The sequence below is a fragment of the Diplotaxodon limnothrissa genome, linkage group LG3, assembly GCF_057381915.1.
Source record: "Diplotaxodon limnothrissa isolate DT_005_m linkage group LG3, D_limnothrissa_male_GT1.1, whole genome shotgun sequence".
Classification (NCBI taxonomy): domain Eukaryota; kingdom Metazoa; phylum Chordata; class Actinopteri; order Cichliformes; family Cichlidae; genus Diplotaxodon; species Diplotaxodon limnothrissa.
In genome coordinates, this window is record NC_140598.1 from 40,661,110 (window position 1) to 40,685,418 (window position 24,309).

General features: G+C 41.0%; 1 protein-coding gene across 2 annotated transcripts in view; it reads left to right on the forward strand.

Annotated features, from left to right (window-relative positions):
* The window catches only part of exoc6b (exocyst complex component 6B), a 131,047-nt gene that overhangs the window by 66,906 nt on the left and 39,832 nt on the right, over positions 1 to 24,309 (forward strand). The window contains exons 16-20 of one of the 2 annotated variants that reach the window (XM_085349182.1): positions 3,071 to 3,182; positions 5,393 to 5,527; positions 5,768 to 5,956; positions 10,534 to 10,563; positions 21,475 to 21,616. In XM_085349182.1, coding sequence (XP_085205308.1) covers positions 3,071 to 3,182; positions 5,393 to 5,527; positions 5,768 to 5,956; positions 10,534 to 10,563; positions 21,475 to 21,616 — 608 coding nt within the window. The remainder of the gene's footprint in view (positions 1 to 3,070; positions 3,183 to 5,392; positions 5,528 to 5,767; positions 5,957 to 10,533; positions 10,564 to 21,474; positions 21,617 to 24,309) is intronic. The other variant, XM_085349192.1, reaches the window with a different exon arrangement.

Sequence of the window (24,309 nt, forward strand, 5' to 3'; positions counted from 1 at the left end):
GAGCATAGACGAACACTTCAGAGTGATCCTTGTTCATCATCCATGGATAACACCGCGGCAACTCCTGCTAAGCAGCAAAACCTGATTTTACTTCAGCAGCACAGAAAGCGTCTGAAGGTGAGCTTAAAAAATGATTGCAGGCTATGTTGTGGAAGAGATGCTACCGCTGCGTACTGTAAAAAAATGTATTTATTATTTAAAGAGTTTAATTTCTATTGTTTGTCCACTCAAGGTTTATAGGGATTTTAAGAAGTATTTAGTTAATTTACTTATTGAGTAATTAATACTCCCCCACCTACAGATAAAAGCCAATTATAGCTTGTAACAGCTTGAAGATTGTAGTCTTCTGACATTCACAGTTAATCGCAAATGTAAATCTGCAGGCTATCTGACGACAGTGTTGAGTCAGTTACTTTAAAAAGTAATTAATTACTAATTACTTAATCAATATTGTATTTAAAATACTTAACTTAAGCCTCTCTGTGGAACTTTATACGTCACATTTTTTATGTTACAATGTTAGTAACCCAACTAGGATTTAGTTATGAGTAGTTTTTGGCCTAAATCTCAGCATGAGACTGATTTAAAGGAGTTGTAGGCAGAATCTAAAGTTAGCACATTCTTTATATATATTGTAGAGTCAGTTCACGACCTTTAATAATCGTTTGTCTCGTCATTCATTCTTTTGTTTGTTGTACTAATAATTTATATGTGCAATCTCTGGGCAGGTATGTGCACCAGTAGATAAAGTATAGAATATAAATACAAAATATAAGCAAGGTAGTTATTTTCAAATTCTTGGCAACTACTGTTCTGCCTGCCAGGGCCATGTGCCTAGTGCACAAGGCACCAAACCCCTGCAGTGCCTGCTGAATGGACGGATCGATATACAGAGCATAAAACCTTATGTGTCAAACGCACCTGCACCTCTGCAGATAGACACCCTCTATTTATGAACCAGAATACCTCATCAATATATAAGTGCTGCATGAAAAGATTAGGAAATGCTTTTTCTTTTTTGCTGTAAATGCAAGACTGGATGTCAAAAAAGTTGCAACTCCCTGAGCAGACAGTTGCAACTTTTAATACGCAGAGAAGCTCATCAGACTTTCATATCTGTTGTGTGCTGAGCCGCAGTTCACAATCACACTGACTGAAACACTTCTGATTTTTGCTCTCGGTGACATCATAGCAGCTTTTCTGTTCCTCAGCATCATTTTCGGTTGCTTTGCGAGCTGCTGGGACGTAATGTGGTATGAAATCTGCTGATTCAGTGACGGATGATCCAGAGAGCTGTGCTGGGGAGCCAGTGAAGCGCGAGAATCAAGCACGACTGGAATGCTTTTAGTTTGCCATCGTAGTTCGCGAGACGCACGCTGGTGGCGGTCACACACACACACACACACACACACACACACACACACACACACACACACACACACACACACACACACACACACAGAGGGAGAGCAGAGTTTACTTGGCTGGCAAATCGGTTACCACAGTTGATTCTTTTATTAAATGTAGCGAGTGCTACGTGGCGCAGTTACTTACTGCCACACGTTTGAACGTCCACAGTGTTTTGTGTGTATTCAGCTCGTCGCTGTTTTCACTGCTGACTGCGTTCATTTTTTTCGTTGTTGTCATCGCTGATGCTGCTGCCTGTGTATTTTTAGAAAATACCTCCTGGGCGTGCTGTAAACACGCCTCATCTGAAAGCTTCTGGCTTCCCTTTGACAGCGCAGATCGCCGTGCATTTATTGTGACTGATGGCAGCATGAATACAATGAAACTCAAACCCAGCTCTGCGGTGTGTCTATATTTGTATATGTATGCGCATGTTTCGGTGAGTTCACCAGCATACATTGACTTTTTGCCACTCTCCACCATTTCTGTCCACTCGGCACTTCTGCCGCTCCAGGAATTTTTTTTCTGTCTTCCTCCACCACCCCCCGCAACCTTTGCTCCGATTTGTCGGAACGTTTTTAGGATTCCTCTGCTTTTTTGGAAAAGCAGTGAGTTTGAATTCCAGCTTTCGCTCTCCCTCAGGCAACTCAGTGTGCATGTGTGTTGAATTCCAGGCACAGACAATTTACTGATTCAGTTGGAATGTATTTGTTGCCCACAGGGCTCTGGATTCAAACACAGAAAATAAAACACACACACAAACACAGATTGTTCATCATCCCTCAGCGGGAGAAAGCGATTGCTTTCATTCACAGTGATTATCTCTGCCTGTGCGACTCGTTTTGACCTCCCCTGACCTTTTCCTGCAAGAGCGTGCATCATCTCCTAATACTGTGTGCTTTACCTCTGGTCTCTCATGGGTTACGACCTCTCTTCTGTCTGTACACGCAACCTTTTGCCTATCACACAGAGCCCGAAGTCACACGACTTTTTGTGTAGTTGTTTCCAGGAACGTGTTGTTATTAAACAGGAGGCCAGAGAAAGAGACACCCTGCCATAAAAAACTTTACTGGACCCCCAAAATTGTGCAGAAAATTGTCTGGGTTTCTTCACCAAACATCACCCGCATTTCAAACATAACAAAGCTGATAGCGTGTCGGAGATTCTTTAAGTGGGTCTGATTTTTCTGCCATCAAACATTTGTTTTAATAGGAAATTTGAGCTCATTTCAGAGTTAAGTCCGCTGGCTGAGCACAGCTGGTAATTTTACAACTATTAAAGCTTTAAGAATTTTAAGAATTTGGAGGAAGAAGTTTGATTTCTTTGATATTCTGTGGTCATACATTTAGGATCATGAGTCCTAAATGACCAGTTTTTGGTTGGCAAGTTTAAAGCTGAAGTCTTATCAGGGCATTTAGGATGGCGTTAGAGTTTTAATGAGCCTGACAGCTCATAACATGGTAATGTACTTGTTAGAGTTGGCTGACATTTAGACTTTTTCCCAAATGGAGAGAGTCGCAGACAGAGAAATTCACTTAAACTGTTTGTACTGGCTTTCGGGCGTAGCAGCTCTCTGCAAGAAATGGAAGAAATCGCTTCTGCACAGTCACAGACTCTCCCGTTCTCTTCGCTTATGTATTTATTATGTATGTGTTTTTCTCAGCTCCACAGAGGTGGACGATATGATCCGCAAGTCGACAAATCTGCTGTTGACCAGAACTCTTAGCCACTGTCTGCAGTACGCCATTAAGAAGAAGAATGTCGGACTGGCAGAGGTAATGTGTGTGTGTGTGTGTGTGTGTGTGTATTTTTCCAAAAAAGTGGACAGATAAAACCACAATGGTCACTCCAAAAGGTCAGACATTTTTCTGAACTGAGGAAGATGTGGGGAGTTTCTGTTCTCCTACTTTGGATTTAATATTTTCGTCTGACCAAAAACCATAGACGTAGAATTAAAGTTGACATAAGTTGAGCGTTTTGACGCTTTCCATCTTGTTTTTTGTTTTTGTTTTGTTTTTTACCTGAATTTGACAAACAAGAGAATACGTTTATTTATATAGTGTCAAATCACAACAACATTCGCCTCACAGCACTTTTTATTGTAGAGTAAAGACTGTGCAATATTAGAAAGAATCTCCAACAATCAGATGACCTCCTACGAGGGGACACTAGGCAACAGTGGGAAGTCGCCGTCTGCTGCGACTAGCTTAAGGGGTGAGAGGAAAAAGAGGCAAACTGAGATTACTCTAATGGGATTATAACTGACAAATTAAACTCGCTGTATTAAATAAGGACAGAGAGAGAGTGTTAAATGGGTGGATACAGATATGTCTATTTTTTCCCCCCAATAAACCACTGGTGAGGTGGATATCCCTTATATGGTCTTCTCAGGCACTCTGACTGTGAGCACAGAAGCCCCACCCACCTGCTGTTTATACCTTCTGTTTGGAGCCGGCAGCCAATTAGAAGAAACGAAACGACCATTACAGTAGTTTCTGGGTTTTTTTTTGAAGGGCAGCTGCACAGGTAGAGGTGACCCTCACGAACTTCTGATGCACACCCAGTTATTTTGTTCTATAATGAGGTTCAGAACAGAGCTTCAAGTAATACTCCTAGCAGGCTTTCACATAGTAAGAAACTTTTAACAACTTAAAAAAAAAATCTTACTTCATCCTCAACAATTTCTGTCTTTTATTTCTGTATCTAACAACAAAAACAGGGATGACGTTGAGTTGCAGTCAGAAGCATGTGCAGTGGGGTCGAAAAACCCTATTCACTGAACATAGTTTCGGTCCCAGCAGTGGGGCCCACCCTGCTGTTTGCAAAGTAAGAGGAACTAAAGCAGCTTGTGTCAGAGGATGAACAGAGGAGCTGCACCAAGACCCACTATAAGATAAACAAGGATTATTCTGAGCTGGGACTCATGCAAAGCTGCTCAAGTTGAGAGAACAAATAACATTGCCAGTAATGACAGTGAAATTATGAAGAGATGGAGACAGAGCTCTACTGAACAAATGCTCATTAGACTTGTGTTACAATAATGGCCTCTGAATGGGGGATTTTTGCAGTGATGTGAGCCAGTAAACAAGTGAAGTCTTATGTTTTTGATTCTATCTTTTATTATGTTGTTTTCTTTGGCAAGTGCAACTTTTGTCACCCCTGACACTTGTAATAACCTTCTCAGAGTGAACGTGTTACTCTAAAGTCGCTTGCACAACTTCAGAGTAGTTCTCTTACTCAGAATGGCGATTCTCAGCATTTCCAGCTCATTTACTTTCCCAAAAACAGACATTTCCTCTTTTCGGCCCACTGTTATTGTTGTCCCATCGCTGCAGAATGTGATGTGAAGTAATGATTTAATATTTTCCACTTTCCGTTGCTGTTTATTTTCATGCTCAGCGGCTACACTAGAGCACAAACATCATTAATTCATGGGGACAGGATGTAATGATAAGACGACGTGTTATGGAAAATTCAGCATGTCTGCATCCTTTATTAAACAAGTTCATCTAAGAATCACAAAGCTCTATTTGTTGTTCAAATTAAGGCTTATGAGGAAGTCACTAGACTGATTGTTGCAGAATGTGAATGCATTTGCACACCCGTTTGCTCCTGTCATTGCACGTATTGCAGTTTGGATTCGATTAACGCATAAAAATTCACGATTAAAGCCAAAAATCAAGTAACCGTTTGTACTTTTTAACCTAAGAAATATCAGTAAACGTGGCAAACGTATCCCACACGGTCCACAGGAGACATTATACTTTTAAATTCGGTGGTATGTTTGATATTTGGCTTTTTGGCGAGCTCTCGGCCCATTTCATCGAAAAATTGCCCAGATGCTGGAAAAAAAAAGTCGAACTGTTCAATATGTTCCACTTGCAAAAGATGACACATTGTGAAAAAATGTGAGGAAAAAGAACTACACAACAAAAGGAGAAAGAATCCAAAGATGACCGGCTACATGTCTGTCCTGTTTGTGTAGTTGGTGCAGGTGATCATTAACACCACTCACCTGGAGCAGAGCTGCCACTTCCTGGAGGAGTTCATATCAAACATAACCAATGTTCCTCCTGACACAGTAAATGCTACCAAGCTGTACGGCACCTCCACCTTTAAGGTAAGGCTGCTCTTTCTTCCTCTGTCTCCTCTTTTCTCCCCAGCTGTTTTACTTTTTCTTTATTCCCCCATTCTTCCTTTCTTTTTCCTCCTTTCCACACAGTTTGTTTATCGTGCCATGCATTGTCTGTCTGCAACATGAAGGCACGCACGTGTCTCCAGTTTGTAAATTCTATGATACTTTTCCTTTTTTTCTTTTCCTTTTTTAAAATTCTCTGTTGGTTACAATCTTCTCTCGCAGGATGCTCGTCATGCTGCAGAGGCGGAGATCTACACCAGCCTGAATGCAAAGATTGACCAGTTCCTGCAGCTGGCTGATTACGACTGGATGGCTGCGGTGCCCGGAGGCGAGAATCTGGCTGCCAGCGACTACCTGATTGACCTGATTGCTTTTCTTAAGAGCACCTTCAGTGTCTTCACCAATCTGCCTGTTAGTAAACACATGAATACACACACACACACACACACACACACACACACACACACACACACACACACACACACACACACACACTATAGACTTTACAGCATTGGAACACCAGAACAGAGAATCGAGCCATTCAGCACAACTAAGGAAATCTGCAAATCTCACCTGCAAATATAAAGAACTAAATAACTATAACAGTGCTCCATCCATCCATTTTCCATCCAGTTTATCCAGGTCAGGGTTGTGGGGCTGCAGCCCAGCTGCCACAGGGCGAGATCAGTACACCCTGACAGGTTGCCAGTCTGTCGCAACACAGGGAGACGTACAGTCATTCACACTCACATTCCACACATAAGATTACATTTTAGATTCACCAGTGAACCTAATCTCACTAACTGCATGTCTTTGTACTGTGGGAGGAAACCAGAGTACCACGAGACAACCCACTCAGGCACCCAGGACCTCCTTTCTGTGATGAAACTGTGCAAACAACGATTATCGTGCTGTCCTACAGCAGACAGCGATTAAATTATAACTTAAAATGAATTTAAGTAAAAGAAGACGAGAATGTAATGTTTTAAAATGAAAGTGAGGAGTAAAATTGATAAGCTTTCTTAAAAAGTTTTTAAAGATGAATCTCAAATTGCTACAGAAACAAATGTACAAAACTTGGGGATTCTGGCAGGTCCGGGTGTTGTTGGCCAGAATGAACTAAGTTGACATCCTAAGTGTATACAGCGTGCTTCGGTTTAGCAGCAGGTATGGTGGATGTTGTAGTGTTCACAATATGTGGGTCATTAAAGTGTTTATCAGAGAGATGAAACAACCGCCTGCTAAGCAGACGGTACAACACAGAGAGGCCTTAAGACAGCATCTTTCACCGTCTTCCAGTGTTGTGCTTGCAGCCGTCCCCAACTCTCTGTGAACAGTAGTCATGGCCACAGATCGATTTGTGACAACAATTTGCATATTAATGATCATGAAACTGAACTCGTTTAGGGCTCTGCTATGAATTTGGCCACCATTACGAGAATCGATCTCACTAGGAAGAGAGGAATATCGTTTCCTGTGCCCAAGACATGAGGTCGTCCTAAGGTCATCATAAAACAGCCTCACAGCGCCCCCCCCCTGTGAGATTAATGTGAAATGTTTCTAAATTACAAAAAGGAGGTTTAGTAGCACTGTGTTTCACACGTGTTGTATTTACTCTGAGTGTGCCGTTGTGTTCATTTGTCCGTCTCGCTTCGTGTTAGCATGACGCATCACAGGGCAGCACAATCTGCTTTACTTCGTTAAAGGATCAGCTTGTTACAGGTTAGGTCGTTAACATGGGCTCCGCTAAGCTTATTTTAATAAGCTTAGTGGAGCTGGTTGGGTCAGGACCACTCGATTATATACAGACTCATGCTGGTGATGCTGCTGCCCAACTTTAATGACATTACACTTCAGGTCAGGATATCACAGCGCAATTTTCCACATTTTAAAGTGTTTCTAAAGTGGAAAGAAATAATTATACTGTTCAAAGAAAATGAAAGGAATGCTTGATCATGACAGTGAAACCTACACTAAGTAGGGTTAAAGTTCAGGCATACCAGTCCCACACTAGGAAGCAGAAGCCATTGTGAATCCATTTTAGTTGCTTTGGTGCAAATAAAAGTGACAGCAGTGACTGGAAAGGCGACGACAGGACATCCTTCCAAAAAAGACAATGGTTTGCAGATGGTGGCCACACATCATTGCTCTTTCCATTTTCCCCTCCAACTTTCCTTATTGTTAGCGGCTTTTTCACTACTAGTAGCACGAGTTCGCCTGAAGCCCATTCAGGTTGCACAGATATTCAGCTTCTCTAGTACTTTACGTGATGTTGTAAGAAGGTGTGCTGTGTCTCCCTGCACAGTCTCAAGAGTGCAGAGGAGATGCCAGGAGACGGGCAGTTACTCGAGGGTAACTGGACAGGGCTGTAGAAGCAGCGGGTCCAGTGTTTGCTCTGTTTCTCACTAGCCAAACCTCAAATCAGTGCTAATGTCGCAGCACTGCACTGTTGTCCAAATACGCTCACTTTTCAGTTTCAAGTAAACAAGATGGTAACGGCCAAAATGTGTGAATGGCATCATGTTCGCTACGTTTATCGTTTATACAAAGCCTTCAGAAGGAACTGAAGAAAATAGAGGGGCATTGTACTGCATGCTGAGCAGAAAAGCGGACAGAGCTTAATATCCCAGCTATGTTGTTCCCACTCTGAATCTACTGTTTTGGGTTAATTTAAAAAGTAAAATGGGATTAACCCGCTCAGCTTTTAATGACAAACAAACAACTGAATTTTAAAGCCTGAAATTGGATTTTGTATCAGCTGTTTTGATCATTTAAGCAGACAAACCGATTTGAGAGCCTACACACCACACACAGAAATACACTCACACACGGACACACACACATTAGCTTTAAGGTGATTTTGCACGCAGATTTAGTCCCAGAGGGTCACAAGGCCATAAGCACCCACACATGTATGCACCAAGTGTTTTCTAGCATTTCTAAGAGGCTTTTTCTGCACCCCCACAAGCCCTGGACATGACCCCATCACACACACGTTAACACCCAGTGTGGGGCCTCCTAAGCAGATCAGATGCTATGAACCTATGATGCTGGGTGGTATGACCTCCTAGATTAAGAGGTGATTGTGTGAAAGAGTAAGGTTTCACAGAAATGAATTGGATACTACTAAAGTGCGTAAACAGGTTTATAGGGGCATAAATTAACAAATACGTTTATACTGCCCCTTTATTCATGTCCTACTGTGTGTCTGGGTCTATGCGAGTAGGGAGCAGCAGCATTTAAAAGAGATATCTAAACCTCCTACTTCTGGGGTGGTACAAAGGTATGCAGCCAAAAGATGCTTTCTGTTGATTTTTCCAGAGTGTGTCGTCAGTTTTGCACACTACCCAAAAACCCTCACCAAGGAAGCGTCTCAGTTGGTCCAGTCCAGCTCAACTGGCTCTTTTCCAGCACATCACTGTAGGTCCATCTAACCACTTTCCCCAACTCATTAACGAGACACCTAGATACTTGGATCTTCAACCCTGAACCAGCACTTCACCCTTTTCTGGCTGACAGCTGTGGCCTCAGACTTGCAGATGCTCATTCCCATCCCAGTCAAGCCATCCTGGTGCAAATTGGAAGTCGTTGCTTGATGAAGCCATGCCGACCACATCATCTGCAGGAAGCAGACGTGATCTTTAGGATGTTCTCTGATCTTTAGCTGTGCCTGAAATTTTGTCCATAGACGTTATGAGCCCAGTATGAGTAACTTATTGGTGGCAATGTCAAGCCCTGTATTTTTACATGGACCAAATGGCACATAACATGAAACCTAAATACTGTGCAATCAACTATTAAGCCCCATAGGATTCACTGAGGGATGCAGTTGAATGTCTTCTCCAAGTCCACAAAATAACATCTAAAACATTTTTAATGGCTTCTAGTATTAGTACTGAAAGCCAATCTGAATTAAATTGTTAAACTAATTAAATTAGATTATTACGGACTTCCTGTACTTTGACTGTCATACACTTTCAAAGCCACAATTTTCTGGACGACCTTAGATCATCAGCCAAATTAAGACCAGCTTCAACTCATGAACTCAAGTTCAGGGCTTCGCAGTGCTTCCCACTCATGGATTTTACTTTGATGGAATACTGTGAATGATCCTTTTTTTAATATATTGCACCATTTCCAAGCTTTGAAGCAGACTGTTTGATGGACGATAATGGGAAGGAAATAAAGCATCCAAATATAAAGTCCTGGATGTTATGCAGCCAACAGTAAGGACATTGAAAACAGCACAAACATACGAACCCCAATCCGATATTTATGGAGTGAAGGAGCAGCATGTTACAGAAACATTCCTGCAGCGATCAGCTCGCTATATTTTTGCACATGCTTGTGTCAGCTGTTTAAACAGCTCTAAACCTATTAGTATTAAATGTAAAAGCTCTAAAGGTACTTGGCTCATATTTCCTGAACAGCCACAGGAAAGATTACACTTATTCGTCTCATGCCTCAGTTTCAGTTCCTAGAAAGGAAAGCGTTTCCTTTATCCAAAGACTAATACTACCTACTTAGAAAAAGGATCATAATCGAATTGGGCTCAAATTTTAAAAGCAGAAGGGGGACGACGTGAAAAGTCCTCTGGAGTGAAAACAGTCACATGAATATTGGAGAGCAAACTTCGGTTTTATGGTTTATGGGCACTTAGATCATTTTTCTGTAGTGTTCTGAGATGTTTTGGCCACTGCTGCCGCCGTTGTGTCCACCAGATCTGCGTGGTGCTTCAGCACGTTGCACAAAGTGCCAGTTAAAGCCAGATTAGCTTCATCTCGAGGGCCTGTGTGTAATATATACACACACTGAGGTAGAAAAAGCTGCCAATGTCCTTGCAGTGATTTGATTGAGGAGGATTGTTTCCAGGCAGCCATTATATACTCCTTCCACTCTTTTTTTTTTTTTTTTCCTTCCATTAAGAACACATGACTTCTGATGCTTTGCCCTGTGCTAAATATCCTGGTTTATGTTTCTTGCTTTAGGGAACACCCATAGAACACGCTACCTTACCGGTGAGTATCTGGGCTGCTGTTGTGATGGAGTGATGTTTACAAACCCCTGACTCACCTTGTTAACCCTCAACCCTGACCTTAAATCTCCTCACTAGAACGCATCGACCAGCATGCAAGATGAAAAGAGAGTGATGCACGTTTGCCTGAATCGGTGTTATCTCTGTCCCAACCAGGGAAGGAAATGGGGGCACAATTCTGTTTGTTTCAACTACTGAACCACATATTTTGGCAGGTTAAATTGTCATTTTGTTGTAGGTTCAGTCATAGTATGAAACCTTTGTTATGTATTATAACTGTGTATAAACAGTTGATATTTAACTCTCTATCTGAGAGTTATCCAATCTTGACTAGAGCATATCTGGTACGCTTGGGCGGTATCGATGTGTATTAGTAAAGAAGACTATTTACAAATCTGCACAGCATGACTTTTTTGTTGTCCTGAGGAAATTATGTAATTTCCTTCAACGTTGTCCAAAAAAACCCCAACAGTCCTCTATTAAAGAGGACAGATTCTGTCAGTGGACAAGCAGCTGAGCTCAGTGAGCTGTGAAAGTTGTCAATTGCAAGTTAGTAACCAGTAACTTGGGAGTATTTTGGGGTTTAGTCCAGTTGATAAAAGTGAGGCAGCCAAACAGGCCGAAAGGAAGAAGCTGTGCGGATTGCTTGCTTTTAAAAAGTTGTTTTGTACTCTGTTGACACAGACTTGGAGATCAAACATGGACAATGATGTCAGGGATCAGTTGTGGTGAAAGAGTTATTGTATAAATTCCTCATTGACTCAATAAATTAATAATATTATTCCGAGATTCATTATAAATCCGTCAAGCAATGATTTAATGTCACACCTCCTTATGTAACGAGGGCACAGGTCAATGTCCTTCTACATGCACGAGTGTTGGTGTGGTGACTACACAGACCCATCGTAATCATCATCATCATCAATGAGAGACAGCTGAAGGTTGTTTCTGACTGTTGGGTTGATTTTGTTAAAGTCAGAGTGTAATGTGAAAGATGCTCGTTAATCGCCTTAACCTATTCTGTTTTAAGCACTGAGCATTTCTTTGGGAAAAACTCGCTGTGTTCCTTCCCCTGGTGTATCTCCCAGTTGAAGCACCCAGCTTTTCCACTGTCCAATGGGTTAGCTGACTAACCTTATGGCTTGCTGTGTGGTACAGACGATCCAAGAAGTGTGTGTCGGCTTTGCTGAGTGAAATTCAAGCATTTTCCTTTTTTAGTTTTTTAGTCCGGAGCACTAATTAATTGAATTTTATTCTATTTGAATAAATAAATTGTGTGATATTTATTCCAAACTGCTTCACAACAAATGCCAGAACATAGAAACAAAAGGCCATTGAAGAATGTCCTTTTCCTTGCCTTGAAAACTCTTGGGTAGCTTTTGGTTCGTTATCCATTTGCGCTGTGAAGCTCTGTCTAATCAGTTTTGCAGCATTTAGTAGAATCCGAGCAGAAAGAATCGCTTCTTACTAACTCATTCTGCTGCTTCTATCAGCAGTTACAGCATCAGTAAACACTAGTGACACAGTTCCACTGGCAGCCATACACGCTTACACCATAACACAGCCTTCACCATGTTAGATGCATAGTATAGCTTTGCATCACGAGCTGTTTCTGTCATCTGTATTTTTCTTTTCCCATCAGGTACAAGTTAATCTTGGATTCATTTGTCTAACATGTTTTAAATGTTTTCTAGCAAAGTCTAATCTGACCATTGTGGTCTTTAGTGTAGCCAGTGATTTGCGTCTTGTTGTACAGCTTCTGTATAAGCGTCTCCTGATTGCAGATCTTGACAGTGATACACAGGTTTATTTTCATAACCACAGAAATAAATCTGTGATCCACTTTAGTTGTATTTTCTGGTCTTTCAGGCCTTTTGCTGTAGCTCAGCTGGCCAGTGCCTTCATTTCTTTTTAACAATGAGCCGTTTGGCTGCTGCACAAGGTCAAATTTATTTATATACCATATTAAAAACAACAGAGGTAACCAAAGTGCTGTACATTAAAATTGTATAGCGCCATCAAACATTGCACTGAAATCCAGAACAATTGAGCAGGAAACACAACATTTAAAACACAATGAATAACATTTGATAAAAATAAAATAAATTTATAACACAAAATGCAATAATCTAAGGATGCTGCACTGGAACCAAATGCCTAGGCGAATAAAGATTTAAACGAGTGTATTGTCTGAGCTGTGTGGATACGGAGAGGTAGATTATCCCATAGATTTGGTGCTGCTGCTGTAAAAGCTCAATCACCTCTTGGTTTTAGGCGTGCGTTAGAGGAACTGGTAAGATAACTGCAGCGTTTACAGGTTTATCAGTGTGAAACGGCTCAGACTGATACAAACATGCAAGTCTGTTGAAAACCTTAAAAGTAAGCAATGAAATCTTAAAATCAATTCTAAAACAGACAGGGAGCTAAAGAAGGGGTGAGAGGCCGAGGTGATGTCTTCATGCCCCATTCTGGACTTACTAAAGGCAGTGCATAGATGATTGTTCAAAGTCCAGGGAATTACAGTTTTGAAGTTTTCGCTGATTGGTTTACTCGGGTGTTTTTCGCTTAACGGCGGTCAGCTTTAAAATTATAGTAAAAAGCTATAAATACAAACTCGACATTTAGAATCAACTTCAGATGTCATATCTGCTTCATTTAACACAAAATCACAAGAGAACATATCTCACCTGGCCATGAAACCACCCGTCAATTGTCACATTAAGTTTGAGCCTCTAAAGATGAACAACTGCAGGAAAAAATGTGTAATTCCCAAAGAGTTGATACAAAATGTTTGTAAAACCCTTTGAATTAAAGCTAAAAGTCAGCACTTCAATCACATATTTTGATTATGTTTCATTTACAATACACTGTGGTGGTGTACAAAGACAACCGTACAAAAGCTGCACAAAGGCCACTGTGTGCCATTAAAAACACCCTGTGTGATGTCAGGAAGGTATGAAAAGATGGATACCGCCCAAGCCTGATGTCTGGTACTCACTTTCTTCAGATTTCTAAAACAGGCTCTAATGAAACAAAGGGAAAAGGCCAATGTGAAGAATGTGTTTACCAGCCGCTTCAAAAGACAAAAGAAATTTCCAACCCTGGTGTCTGTCAGATCAAATGTGGTTTGTAGTCCTTGAAGTAAAGCTGCTTGCATTGGTTCTGTGTATCTGTGTGTCTGTGTGTCAAGGTTACAGTCAAAGAAAAGAAGGAAAAAATCACTCACAAAAATGCACAAAAGTCCAGACTTCATTTTTGTGGTGTTTCTTGAGTGACATGAACAAATACCTGCCTGGTGCAGAAATCTGTGATTGTTCCACAAGCCTTAACCTGGGCCTGCGCCCTGCACGGTCTCAGACACATCAGTATATCCCCCCTTTTATAGTATTTTTTTCAGGTCATTAATCAGAATAAGCACCTGTAACCCTTCAGATTTACCCGGAGCGCTCAATCTCGTATCCCCCAGACGCAGATTTAGGTGAAGAAGCACTACAGCCGGGTGTCGCCCTGCAGTGTCATTTTTTTTTTTTTTTTTTTGCTGTGATCCCACCTCTTGACTTTTGGCTGCGCTGCGTGGCTGTTCGTATGATTGACAGGTTTCTGGATGGACAGAGAGCATATTATACACCATGTCGAATCAGTTCCAGGAGTTGTGAATCAGTACGTTTGTGGCGTTGTGAAGCGCTGACTTACGGTGCTGTTGTGTTTATAACTCAACCTGCTTTTAGCATTATGAGACTGCAGTTGAATTCAGATGGGGGCACTTCAAAAACAAGCTCTGTCCAAAAAAAGGGGGGAGTTGCACATGAGTCTATAATGCTGAACGCTTTTACATGTGAGGCTCTGGTGCTTCTAACAGATCCATAAACATGAATGTTTTTATTAAAAGTAACTGATTAAATTTAGCTTGAACACGATCTAAGATTAAATGAAGGGAAAATCATTGTGTTTATTTGGCCTGTATTCAGGTACCTGTTCTGCCTCAGTCACTGCTGGAGTAATACATGTGGCCACACTTACACATTTATTTACCCCCACAAAGCAAGACCATGAATAACCTGAACACTTTCTTCTCAAGTTTGCTGTGCTGGAAGCTGACAATCAACATGAGCCAGATATAAAAAAAAAAAAAAAAACTACTTTAAGATTTTTTTAGGGGCTTTAAAGCTTTGCTCTTAATATAATTTTATATTCACAGTTGATCAAATAACTGTGTCTCTAGTATTGACACCAGATGTATATTTGTCAGTTAAGTACATAGTGATTAGAACATTTTTCATAGGTTTTACAACTTTTCCTATTGATAAAGATCTCCTCCGCAGGCATTCATACTATACTAAAGTGAAGTAGTAGATAGTCTTTCTACTATAGAAATATATGAGCAGCCAGAACTTTGTTCTGTATTTTTACACCTTTATTTGTGTAGAAAAACTGAGACATGCTGTTGAAATCACACTTCTTTCCCTCATATTAACACCTCTGGGGAATTAAATGTGTAGTTAAATGCATTTACAGTCACAGACAGACATTGGGGAGTTTTACTGGTCTGGCTCTGTATGTGGCTCACAATGTGAAATGACTTTAACATTCTTGCTATAGAGTACTTCTTCTAGAGAGAAATTCATGGCCTACTCAATGACTGCAAGGTGTCCAAATCATCACGCCTCCACCTCCGTGCTGATAGTTGGTATGAAGTGTTTCTGCTGATATGCTGTGTTTGGTTTTCTCCAGATGTGTTGTTGTGCATTATGGCCCAACATCTCCAGTCTGGTCTCTTCTGCCCAAAGGACATTGTTCCAGAAGCCTTGTAGTTTGTTCATATGCAACTTTGCAAGCCTAAGCCGTGCTGCAGGGCCTTTCTGCTGACAATCCATTCAAACATTTTAATTGTAGTGTCACAAACTTTAACATTTGCCATGCTAACTGAGCCCTTTAGAGTCAGATGTAGTACTTGGGCTAGTTCCTGGGAATATTGCGGCATTGTGTACTGTGAGTACCTTTTATAGAGGTATTCACATCTGCTGATGATCAGTTAATTAAATGCATTAATTAGCAGGACCTGGCTGCTATTTACCTCCTTAATTCCTATGGAAGCATTTAGGGTGGACATTACCTGACTAGATGGAAACTGTTAGCAGTTAGCACTGTGTTAGCACTGTGAACATAAGTATTAGATATCAGGTGGTCAAACTCACAGTTGGATGTGTTATTGTTAATGTGGCACTAGCATGTGTCACATACCCATCATTTCCCCTCACACAGGCCTAGTGAAGCAACACTAGGCCTTTCTCCACTTTCTCTGCTGTTAGTTGTTGGAAGGAAGCAAACAGCAGGTTTATCACAGCGTAGAGCGATTTGTAGGTTTCCCGCACATAAAAACGATTAAATATTAACGTCGGAGATTAATGCGTGTGCGAAAGCACCTGAAGGTGAATTTTCATATCCTGAACAGTGGGACGAGCAGATGTTTGGTTTTTTTCAACTGTGCTTTCCTCCTCTTCCTTCCTCTTTCTTGATTACTCACCACCACCCGTCGTCTGTCTCTCCGCCTGACCCCGCCAGTCTCGTCCCCATCCTTTCCCCTCACCTCGTTCCCTCCACCTGGCCTGCTCTTTCTTTCGGTCTATTTGTTCAGCCGTTAGGCGCTGAGTAGATTTTAATGAGCTCTTTGATGAACGTCTCTCGTTAGTTAGAAGGAGGGATGGAGGTGGGAGGATGGAGGAGAAGCATCACTTGTTTTTCTAGTTTCCTTTTCTTGGCTCTCTTCCTTCCTTACTAACTTCTCTCCCACCTCCTCTTCTCTACATATTTATGTTCTTGAATCCTTTCCTTTTATTCCTCTGTCCTCACCTTACCTTTCCTTTGCTCACCTCCCCTCATATTTTGCATCCTCTTCTTTTCTTTCCTTCTTTCCATCTTTGCCTTATTTCACCTTGCTACCTGCATTTCCTCAATTCTTCACTCTTTTACATTTTTCTTGTTTTCTTTTCCCTTTCTTCCTTCCTCACCAGTACTCAACCAGTTTCATTCTTCCTTTGATCACATCTATTTAAATTTACATCTTCCAGCTGTCCTAATGGTTCCTTTCCTCCTTTCCCCAGCTCACCTGTTCTTGTTTTTCTCTTTCCTCTTATTTTCCTTCTTTTTTCATCACCCTTTCTTACTTTGCTCTTCCTTTTGTCACTTTTCAAATTCAAATTCAAATTTTTATTTGTCACGTACACAGTCATACACAGTACGATATGTAGTGAAATGCTTGGACAACTGCTCGTGACCTAAAGAAAACAAAAAAGGAAAAGGCTATGAATAAGATAGGAAATAAATATGAAAAATTAAAAAGGGTGAATTTAACTAGGAAGGAATAAAATATAAATTAAGGTTAAAAATGAAATAACTGTACAACACAAATTAGAATGAAGGGTAAATTTAACTGGGAAGAATAAGATAAAATATATAAATTAAAGTTGAAAATAAAATAACTGTACAACAAAATACACAATATAGAACTATATAAGAATGTATGAAGAAATCTAAATATAAATAAATATATACACAATAACAGCAGCTGTACAAGTATTAACTGGAAATGAAGAATATAGTGACCAGTGTTGTGCAAAAACAAAGTCCAGAAAGTCCAGTGTGTGTGTAAGAACTGTATGTGTGGGTCAGTACTGTGTGGTGGTGTGATTGAGAGACCGTATCGCCTGCGGGAAGAAGCTCCTCCTCAGTCTCTCTGTGTTGGTCTTCAGGGAGCGGAATCGCTTTTCAGCAGCTTTTCTTTTGTTTTTCTTCTGTTTTTGTTCCCACCCTTTTTCTTTTTAACTTTTTCCTTCCCCCTTTGTTACCTTGTCACCTGTGCTCGTCTTCTCTTTCCTGCCTTTATCTTTTCTTTCCTAGTCATTCCTTACCTTTCCTCATGCTTTCTTTCTTTTCCATTCCTTTTCCCACATTTCCCTTCAATTGTCACTGCTTTTATTTATTTTTTTAATCCCAACCTTCCACCCTTTCCCTCACCTTTTCTTTTCACCCCCTTTCCTTTCCCATCTTATACTTTCCTCTCCTTCCTCTTCTCCACTGTGCCTCAGGCTAATCGTTCCCAGTTGTCTGTACTGAAGTCCAAGGCAACGCCATTTTTGTCAGAAAGACGTGTGTGTGTGTGTGTGTGTGTGTGTGTGTGTGTGTGTGTGTGTGTGTGTGTCAGATATTCCTTGCTTAGGACATGTAAATAGAATTAGCTCATTTCACGCTCGGTCTCACCCGATGATAATTGACCCCCGAGGTTGTGCGAACACTGTATTCTGTGTTTGTGTGCACGCAGAGTTCAGAGGTCAGCGTCGTATTGGAGGATATCCGGCCAGTCGTAGGTGTGTGTTTCTCAAAAATATGTGCTTGCACGTGTGTGTCTTGTGTATAATTTGATTTTCCCTGTGAGGTGAAGGCTCTCCAGACTCTTTCCTGACTTGGATCTCAGTTCATGCGCTGCTACAATTAGATCTTTTTTTTTCCTTTTCTCTTTCTTGCTGCTGTCGGGTTTGTTATATAAGATAAGATGAATTTTATGGATCTCTGAGGGGAAACAGTTTTATTACAGCGGCAGTGAGTTGAGTTGCTGCCTGGAAAACAGAGGAAATGGTATTAAAGTGTGTCATTAAAATAAAAATAATGTCTTGATTAAATCGTTGCTTAATGACAGCCAATAATTTTAACTAATGTGTCTGTTAATGTTCTGTTTTGTTTTTCCTTAATTTCACATTTCCTGGATGTATTTGGGAATCGGTGGGAGGGTATTTTCAGCCATAGGAAAAGTCTGGGAGCTCAGCCATTACTCAGGATTTTTACTAGGGGATCAATTGAAAGGATAATGAATGTGCTGTGCTGCTTGTTTCGTACATTCATTAATGCTTGGACATTCGCTGCAGGTTTCCATCCCAGTCTAGACGCCAGATTGCGTAGACAGTGTGCAGAAAAACAACGCTGATTTTAAAGTTATGATTAGAAATGTGTTTATGCTTCTGTTTTTTGTTTTTTTTTTAATATATACAAATGAGAGCATTCGCACAGTGGTGGTTAGCACTGTCCCCTCACAGCAAGAGGGTCCTGTGTTTGAATTTGAGTCTTTCTGAATCAAGTTTTCACGTTTGCATCAGGGTGCAAAGACATGCTGGTTAGGTTAACTGGTTCTGTGATTACCTTCGCTGCAGGAAACAAAAGCCACTTGATGGGACTTTAACACAAGACGAGCACTAGTTAAAAAGTGAGTGTCTCCTGTTTTCAACATCGGAGAAAAGAAAAGGGTTTTTTCTCCATGAACCACTATCCAAAAGCCGAAATGAAAGGAGTAACTTCCTCACATTTAGAACTGCTTAAATTTGCATTTGGAGAAGCTTTATCAATCTTGGAGGGAAATTGAGTTGTCATAGCAGCGTACACACAGCCAAAACAGACAACAAAGCAACCGTATAAAATGAAATGTAGAAATGGAGGGATAAATAAAGAGTTAAAATTAACACCAATGTTACTAAAAGGATTTTACAGGTATTGTAGGTGCACATGTACGTTGTGGTGTACAAAAAGTGATGGAGTGCAGTTAGTCCAGTTCAGTATGTGTAGAGTCTGATGAGCAGGAAGGAACGACCTCTGGTGTCGTCATACAGCGAGGCTGAAGGGATCTGCTGCTGAAATTGCTGCTCGGGTTGTCTGATGTGTTAAGGATCGATGCCAGTTAATTTCCCTCTACAAAATCATGCTGCAGGAACATCCATGGACAGCCCTCGATAGTGTCTTTGAGGTGTTTGCTGTGTTGTCTTTTTTTTTTTTTTTTTTTTTAAGGATGTGCTCAAGGATTTTCTGTGGGTGTAATTTGGGCCGTTTATAGGAACTTATTATTATAATGTGATTATGTAGCCCCGATTAAAATCCTTACTGATTAAATAATTCCTGACATATGAATTAAATTAAATAATTTTCCTGTATTTTTTTTTTGTGCAGCATCTTTTGCGTATGCAGTGAAGTCCAGCTAAATTTTACCTTCATGTCACAAACGCTGGGGAAGGGTTTATTTTTCGTGTGTCTGCAAGCAGGGGGAAAAAAATAGCCTATATATTGGAACATGGGATTTTTAAATCACCAAATATCTGTATTGGTAACGAGCGGAGGAACAAATTGAGCCGTTATAAATGCAGATACAGATTTATCAGCATGTGGCTGCTAACGGCCCCCGCTGATATATCGGTCACGGTTAACAGTTTACGGCGCGTAGAGGAATAGAAACAGGAACTGGTGCCCTGATGTTTCATCTGGTTTCTGAGAATTCAGTGGGGAAAACTTGCTGTGTGTTTTGGGTCACAGTGTGATTGCCGGCTGGTCAAAGTAGGTTTTGATGCCATCGTCTATCTGCTAGCTGTGATTCCTTATGTTTTAGCATAATGTTTTATGTGTTCAGGGAGGTCAGGGGGTAAATGTCCTGAGTTTTGCTTCTTTTTATGTCATGGTATGGCTTCTATGAGAATTTACTCTGAATTAATCAGCATATAAAGAAAGTGGGAGTATAACTGCTCACAGTGTTGGTTTGCCTTCCTTTGATTGGCAGGTCAGATGAAAACACTTGCAGTCTGCTTTAAACGGAGCGCAAAGAGCTAAAACGACTAAAATTCAATTAATTTGACATCGAATGCACGCTAACAATTGCAGGAAGATATCAACAATTTATTCGCTGTGTATGAATATTTGCAAACGACACAAGGAAACAGAGTCACATGTGTGATTAGAGCTGTATAAACACTAGGTTCACACCAGCACCTTCATGCTTCACACAAATATAAATGTTGTGTGTGTGTGTATTTGCACATGCTGCATGTATACATGTGTGTTTAGCTTCACTGTGTGATTAATGAAGGTAATTAAATATGCAGGGCTTGAAATGAAAGGTCCCGCGTTTCTTATTAATCACCCCTAAAGTGCGTTGGTGTCAGCCGGACACATCAAAGTCACGTCAGGATTAATATGTGTAATCAGGCCTTTCAGGGAAACTTCCTCTGCTCGGCGTTTCACTCAGAGTTTACAAGGTTAAGATGATCTTTTAATAGACTTGATTTCCCCTTTTTTTTCTCAGTAGTTCTCTCAAAGCAACATCTCGTCAAAATTATGTTGATGGTACTCAGGAAAGAGGAATTAAGTCATACAAATTGTTTATTTAAAGATTACAAGAAAACTAATCATCTTCTCAAGCTCTAGATTTCCCCTTTTCTTTCTCGGTTCCCACTGAACTTTTGCTCTTTCACATAACCTTTTTTTTTTTTTAAGATGAAAAGGGGGAAGAAGTGGTAAAGGGTTTTTTACCACTTCTTCCCCCTTTTCATCTCTTTGCTCCATGTTGTTGGTATGGAGTCATAGAGGTCAAACACGAGGCCACAGCTTGTCACTGAGACCACACACACACACACACACACACACACACACACACACACACACACACACACACACACACACATATATGTACACAATCAGAAAATCGAACCCAGTCAAAGTTGTTTCTATATTAATGTTTTGTCATGCACTTCCTTATCCCCTGCCTTTATTCTTTTATTATGCCACTTCATCATTCTGACTGCACCTGAATGCAGCACACGTCTTTGTCGTCGCTGTGTGTGGGTGTATGTTAAAAAAAAAAGCTGAAATTTTGAGTTGTGTTTAGTTTTTGGGCACATTTTGTAGCTGCACAGGCAGAGATCACCCTCATTAACCTCTGATGCACATTGGTTATGAGATATGAGAGCTCAGTCTAGCAGTGAAAAACGACACATTTTACATTTCTGTTTAGAAATCAAGAGAAGAAAATGCAGCATCCTCACTTCACTCCTTTCTTCTTTCCTTGTGTCTTCTCGCTCTTTCTCAGGGTAAAGTAGCGCAGACTGCGTGCATGTCGTCCTGTAAGCACATCTCCACGTCCCTCATGCAGCTCCTGCTTGACCCGGAGGTCCGACAGATCTCCATGGGCGCTCTGCACCAGCTCGACACCGACGTGAAGGAGTGCGAGAGTGAGTGTCGCAGTGCAAATGTTTGGGCATTTCATTAGTGGGTTTTTGTGTTGAAGCATTTTTTTTTTTACAGAAATATGTGAAAAGGTTTTGTGTCTTTTTGTTTTTTTTTCCTTCAGAATGATCGTTTGTTACTTTTCTGCAAACTTTACAAAGTTTATGGTTGGACGTTTGATTTATGTTGACACACGAATTACGAAGAGAAATGTTTTGTCAGATTACTGTTTTCTTCACCTCTTTGCGTTCTCTTTGTCAGTTTCTTCTTTCTCTTTCATTTTTTCTTTGTTCCACTTTGTTTTTCATTCACACACTCACACGTGCACACATGTACTTTTTAGCCCAAATGAAAGTGAGGAGGCACATCTCCTTAACATGAAATGCATTTTTCTTTGAATTAAAAGTCTTGGAGTCGCACAAAGACATTAATCACACGAGACCGCTTTTATGAAATGAGCTGGAAGTAAGCCATGTTTGCACTTTGCATCTGAGAGCACAGGGGGCGCTATGGAACAACCAATTGCATGGTTGAGGGAAAGCATCTTCGATACTCCCTTCTCTAAAAATCCTTAATTTTTCTTGCTCTTCCATCTTTTTTTCCTCGAATGTCTCCTTACTCTCCTCCTTGTCTCCAGCCTCCTCTCTCCTTCCCATCATCCTCCTGGCTCTCCCCCTCTCTTCCTCATTTCTTTCTTTCCTGTCCCTCCTCCTTCTCCTTGGTTCGGAGCCACAAAGATGCAGAGCTTGCAGATAAAGGCGGGCAGGGAATGAAAGAGCGAGACGCGTCGCTGGCTCGGTTTTTACATGATCAAGGTTCTTAGAGTCACTGAGAGCGTGTGGGTGATGTGATGTGCAGTGACATGCATGCAGTGCTGCGGAGGGGTTAGCAGGTTACAGAGTTAGTTTTTCAGAATGGATTGGGAGGGGTGGGAGTCAAACTGGGAAAAAAGTGGAGCTGATGGTACAGTAGATGGATGGAAGAAAAGGAAAGTGGAAGATGAGTTAAAAATTTAAGTGGAAATGCAAGACAGAATAATGCCTTATAATAATGGGAAAGGGGGTTAAATATTAGGAGAAAGTACTAAAAAAGGAAGAAGAGGAACGGGAAAGGGGGATGAAATGAGAAGTTTAAGATGCATGGACAGTTTGAGTGGAAGAAATGGGGGCAAATAATTGTGTTTATTGTGTTTAAATAAATACACTTAATGTAATGTAAGCTTTTTTAAAAAGTCACTGCACGAGTGCGGTGAAAACAGCAATATGACTAACAAAAGTGTTAAATGTTCAAGAGCAACAAGAAGAAAACTTTAAGCAAAAAGTGGAATAATGAGTGGGTAAAATTAAAGGACAGAACAGATTTCGGGTGAGGGACAGGTGAACAAAGAAAATGAGATTAAATGGAAGAGCTGTGAAATTAATCAAATGAAAATCAGAAGGAGGGCACATGAGACGGACAGAGGGAAGAGCAGAAAGCATGGATGAGAGGAGGGATTAAATGAAAATTAACAGTGAGGTTTAAATAAAAAAAGGAGGAAGTGAAGGAAGAGAGCACAAGAAAGAGGGATTAGAGTTTGAATAAAGGGAGGAATTTCAGGATGGCTAGGGATAAAGAGAAAAAGGAAGGTACAGATGAATGAATGCGATCACCAGGGGAGTGTGGGGAGGAAAAGGGAGGAGATGAGATGTCGGATTCTGAGAGAAGCAGAGGAGTATTGATGGAGAGAAGGAAAAAGAGTTGAGGATGAGAGTGTGAAGCTACGAGCATGGCACAGCGGGCAGCAAGCGTTCAAACCCGGCCGTTGACCAGAGGCCGTCAGTGACTGTCGCTGCCACAGAGTGGACGGACACTGGTTAAACTAATTTCTACCCTGAAGCAAAGCCAATGGGAGGGACGGGTACTGTAGACGGACGTGTGACAGGGTGGGAAACTAGCGTCCGGAGTTTATCCACAGCAGCCACCAGCTGGCAGCTACAAAGTGAATCCCGTCGAGTGAATTGCTTTGTGTGGATGGGGCTTAAGAGAAAGAAGCAGAGCATGGAGATGGATAAAGTGAGAATAAAATGAAAAACATTAAAGTCGAGGATGAAAAACGGGGCATCCGTAATCCTGACCTCAAAACTATCCGGGATGGAAACCTGATTTATGAGCCACGTTTTTGTTTTGGCCTTAGTGAAGCGACCATCCCCACTTATCTGGCTTTGGGAACGGCGTCGCGGAGGATGCAGGCTTGTGCTTTCCCATTATCTTGTATATGCTGGGTGAAAAATACAAAATGAACAAGTTAGGAAAGAGTCAGTTTCTCGAAAGCCATCGCCAAGCTGCCTTAGTTCATTTCCAGTTTGCGCATGGACATGTAGAGGGCCAGTCATTTTTGTAAAGCGCACAAGCCACGGCACCTAGGTTAAAGAACTAAGTCATTTTTTTGTACTACAAATGATGCTGTAGCTTTGACGTGTTCAAAGGTGAAGAAGGGAGCGAAGACATGAAGACAAGATATAAATATTACAGGGAAATACATCCAGAGATGAAAGGAGGAAACAAATGAACCGTGGGAGTTAGAATCAAACGTAGAAGGTGCTACGTGTTCAAAGCAGGTATTTAAAATGTATGTTTGAGATGAACATAAATGTATTATAACCTCCAGGATCTACTCGCTAAAAGAAAACCACAAAAAGAATCAGGGATTTTCAAGAAT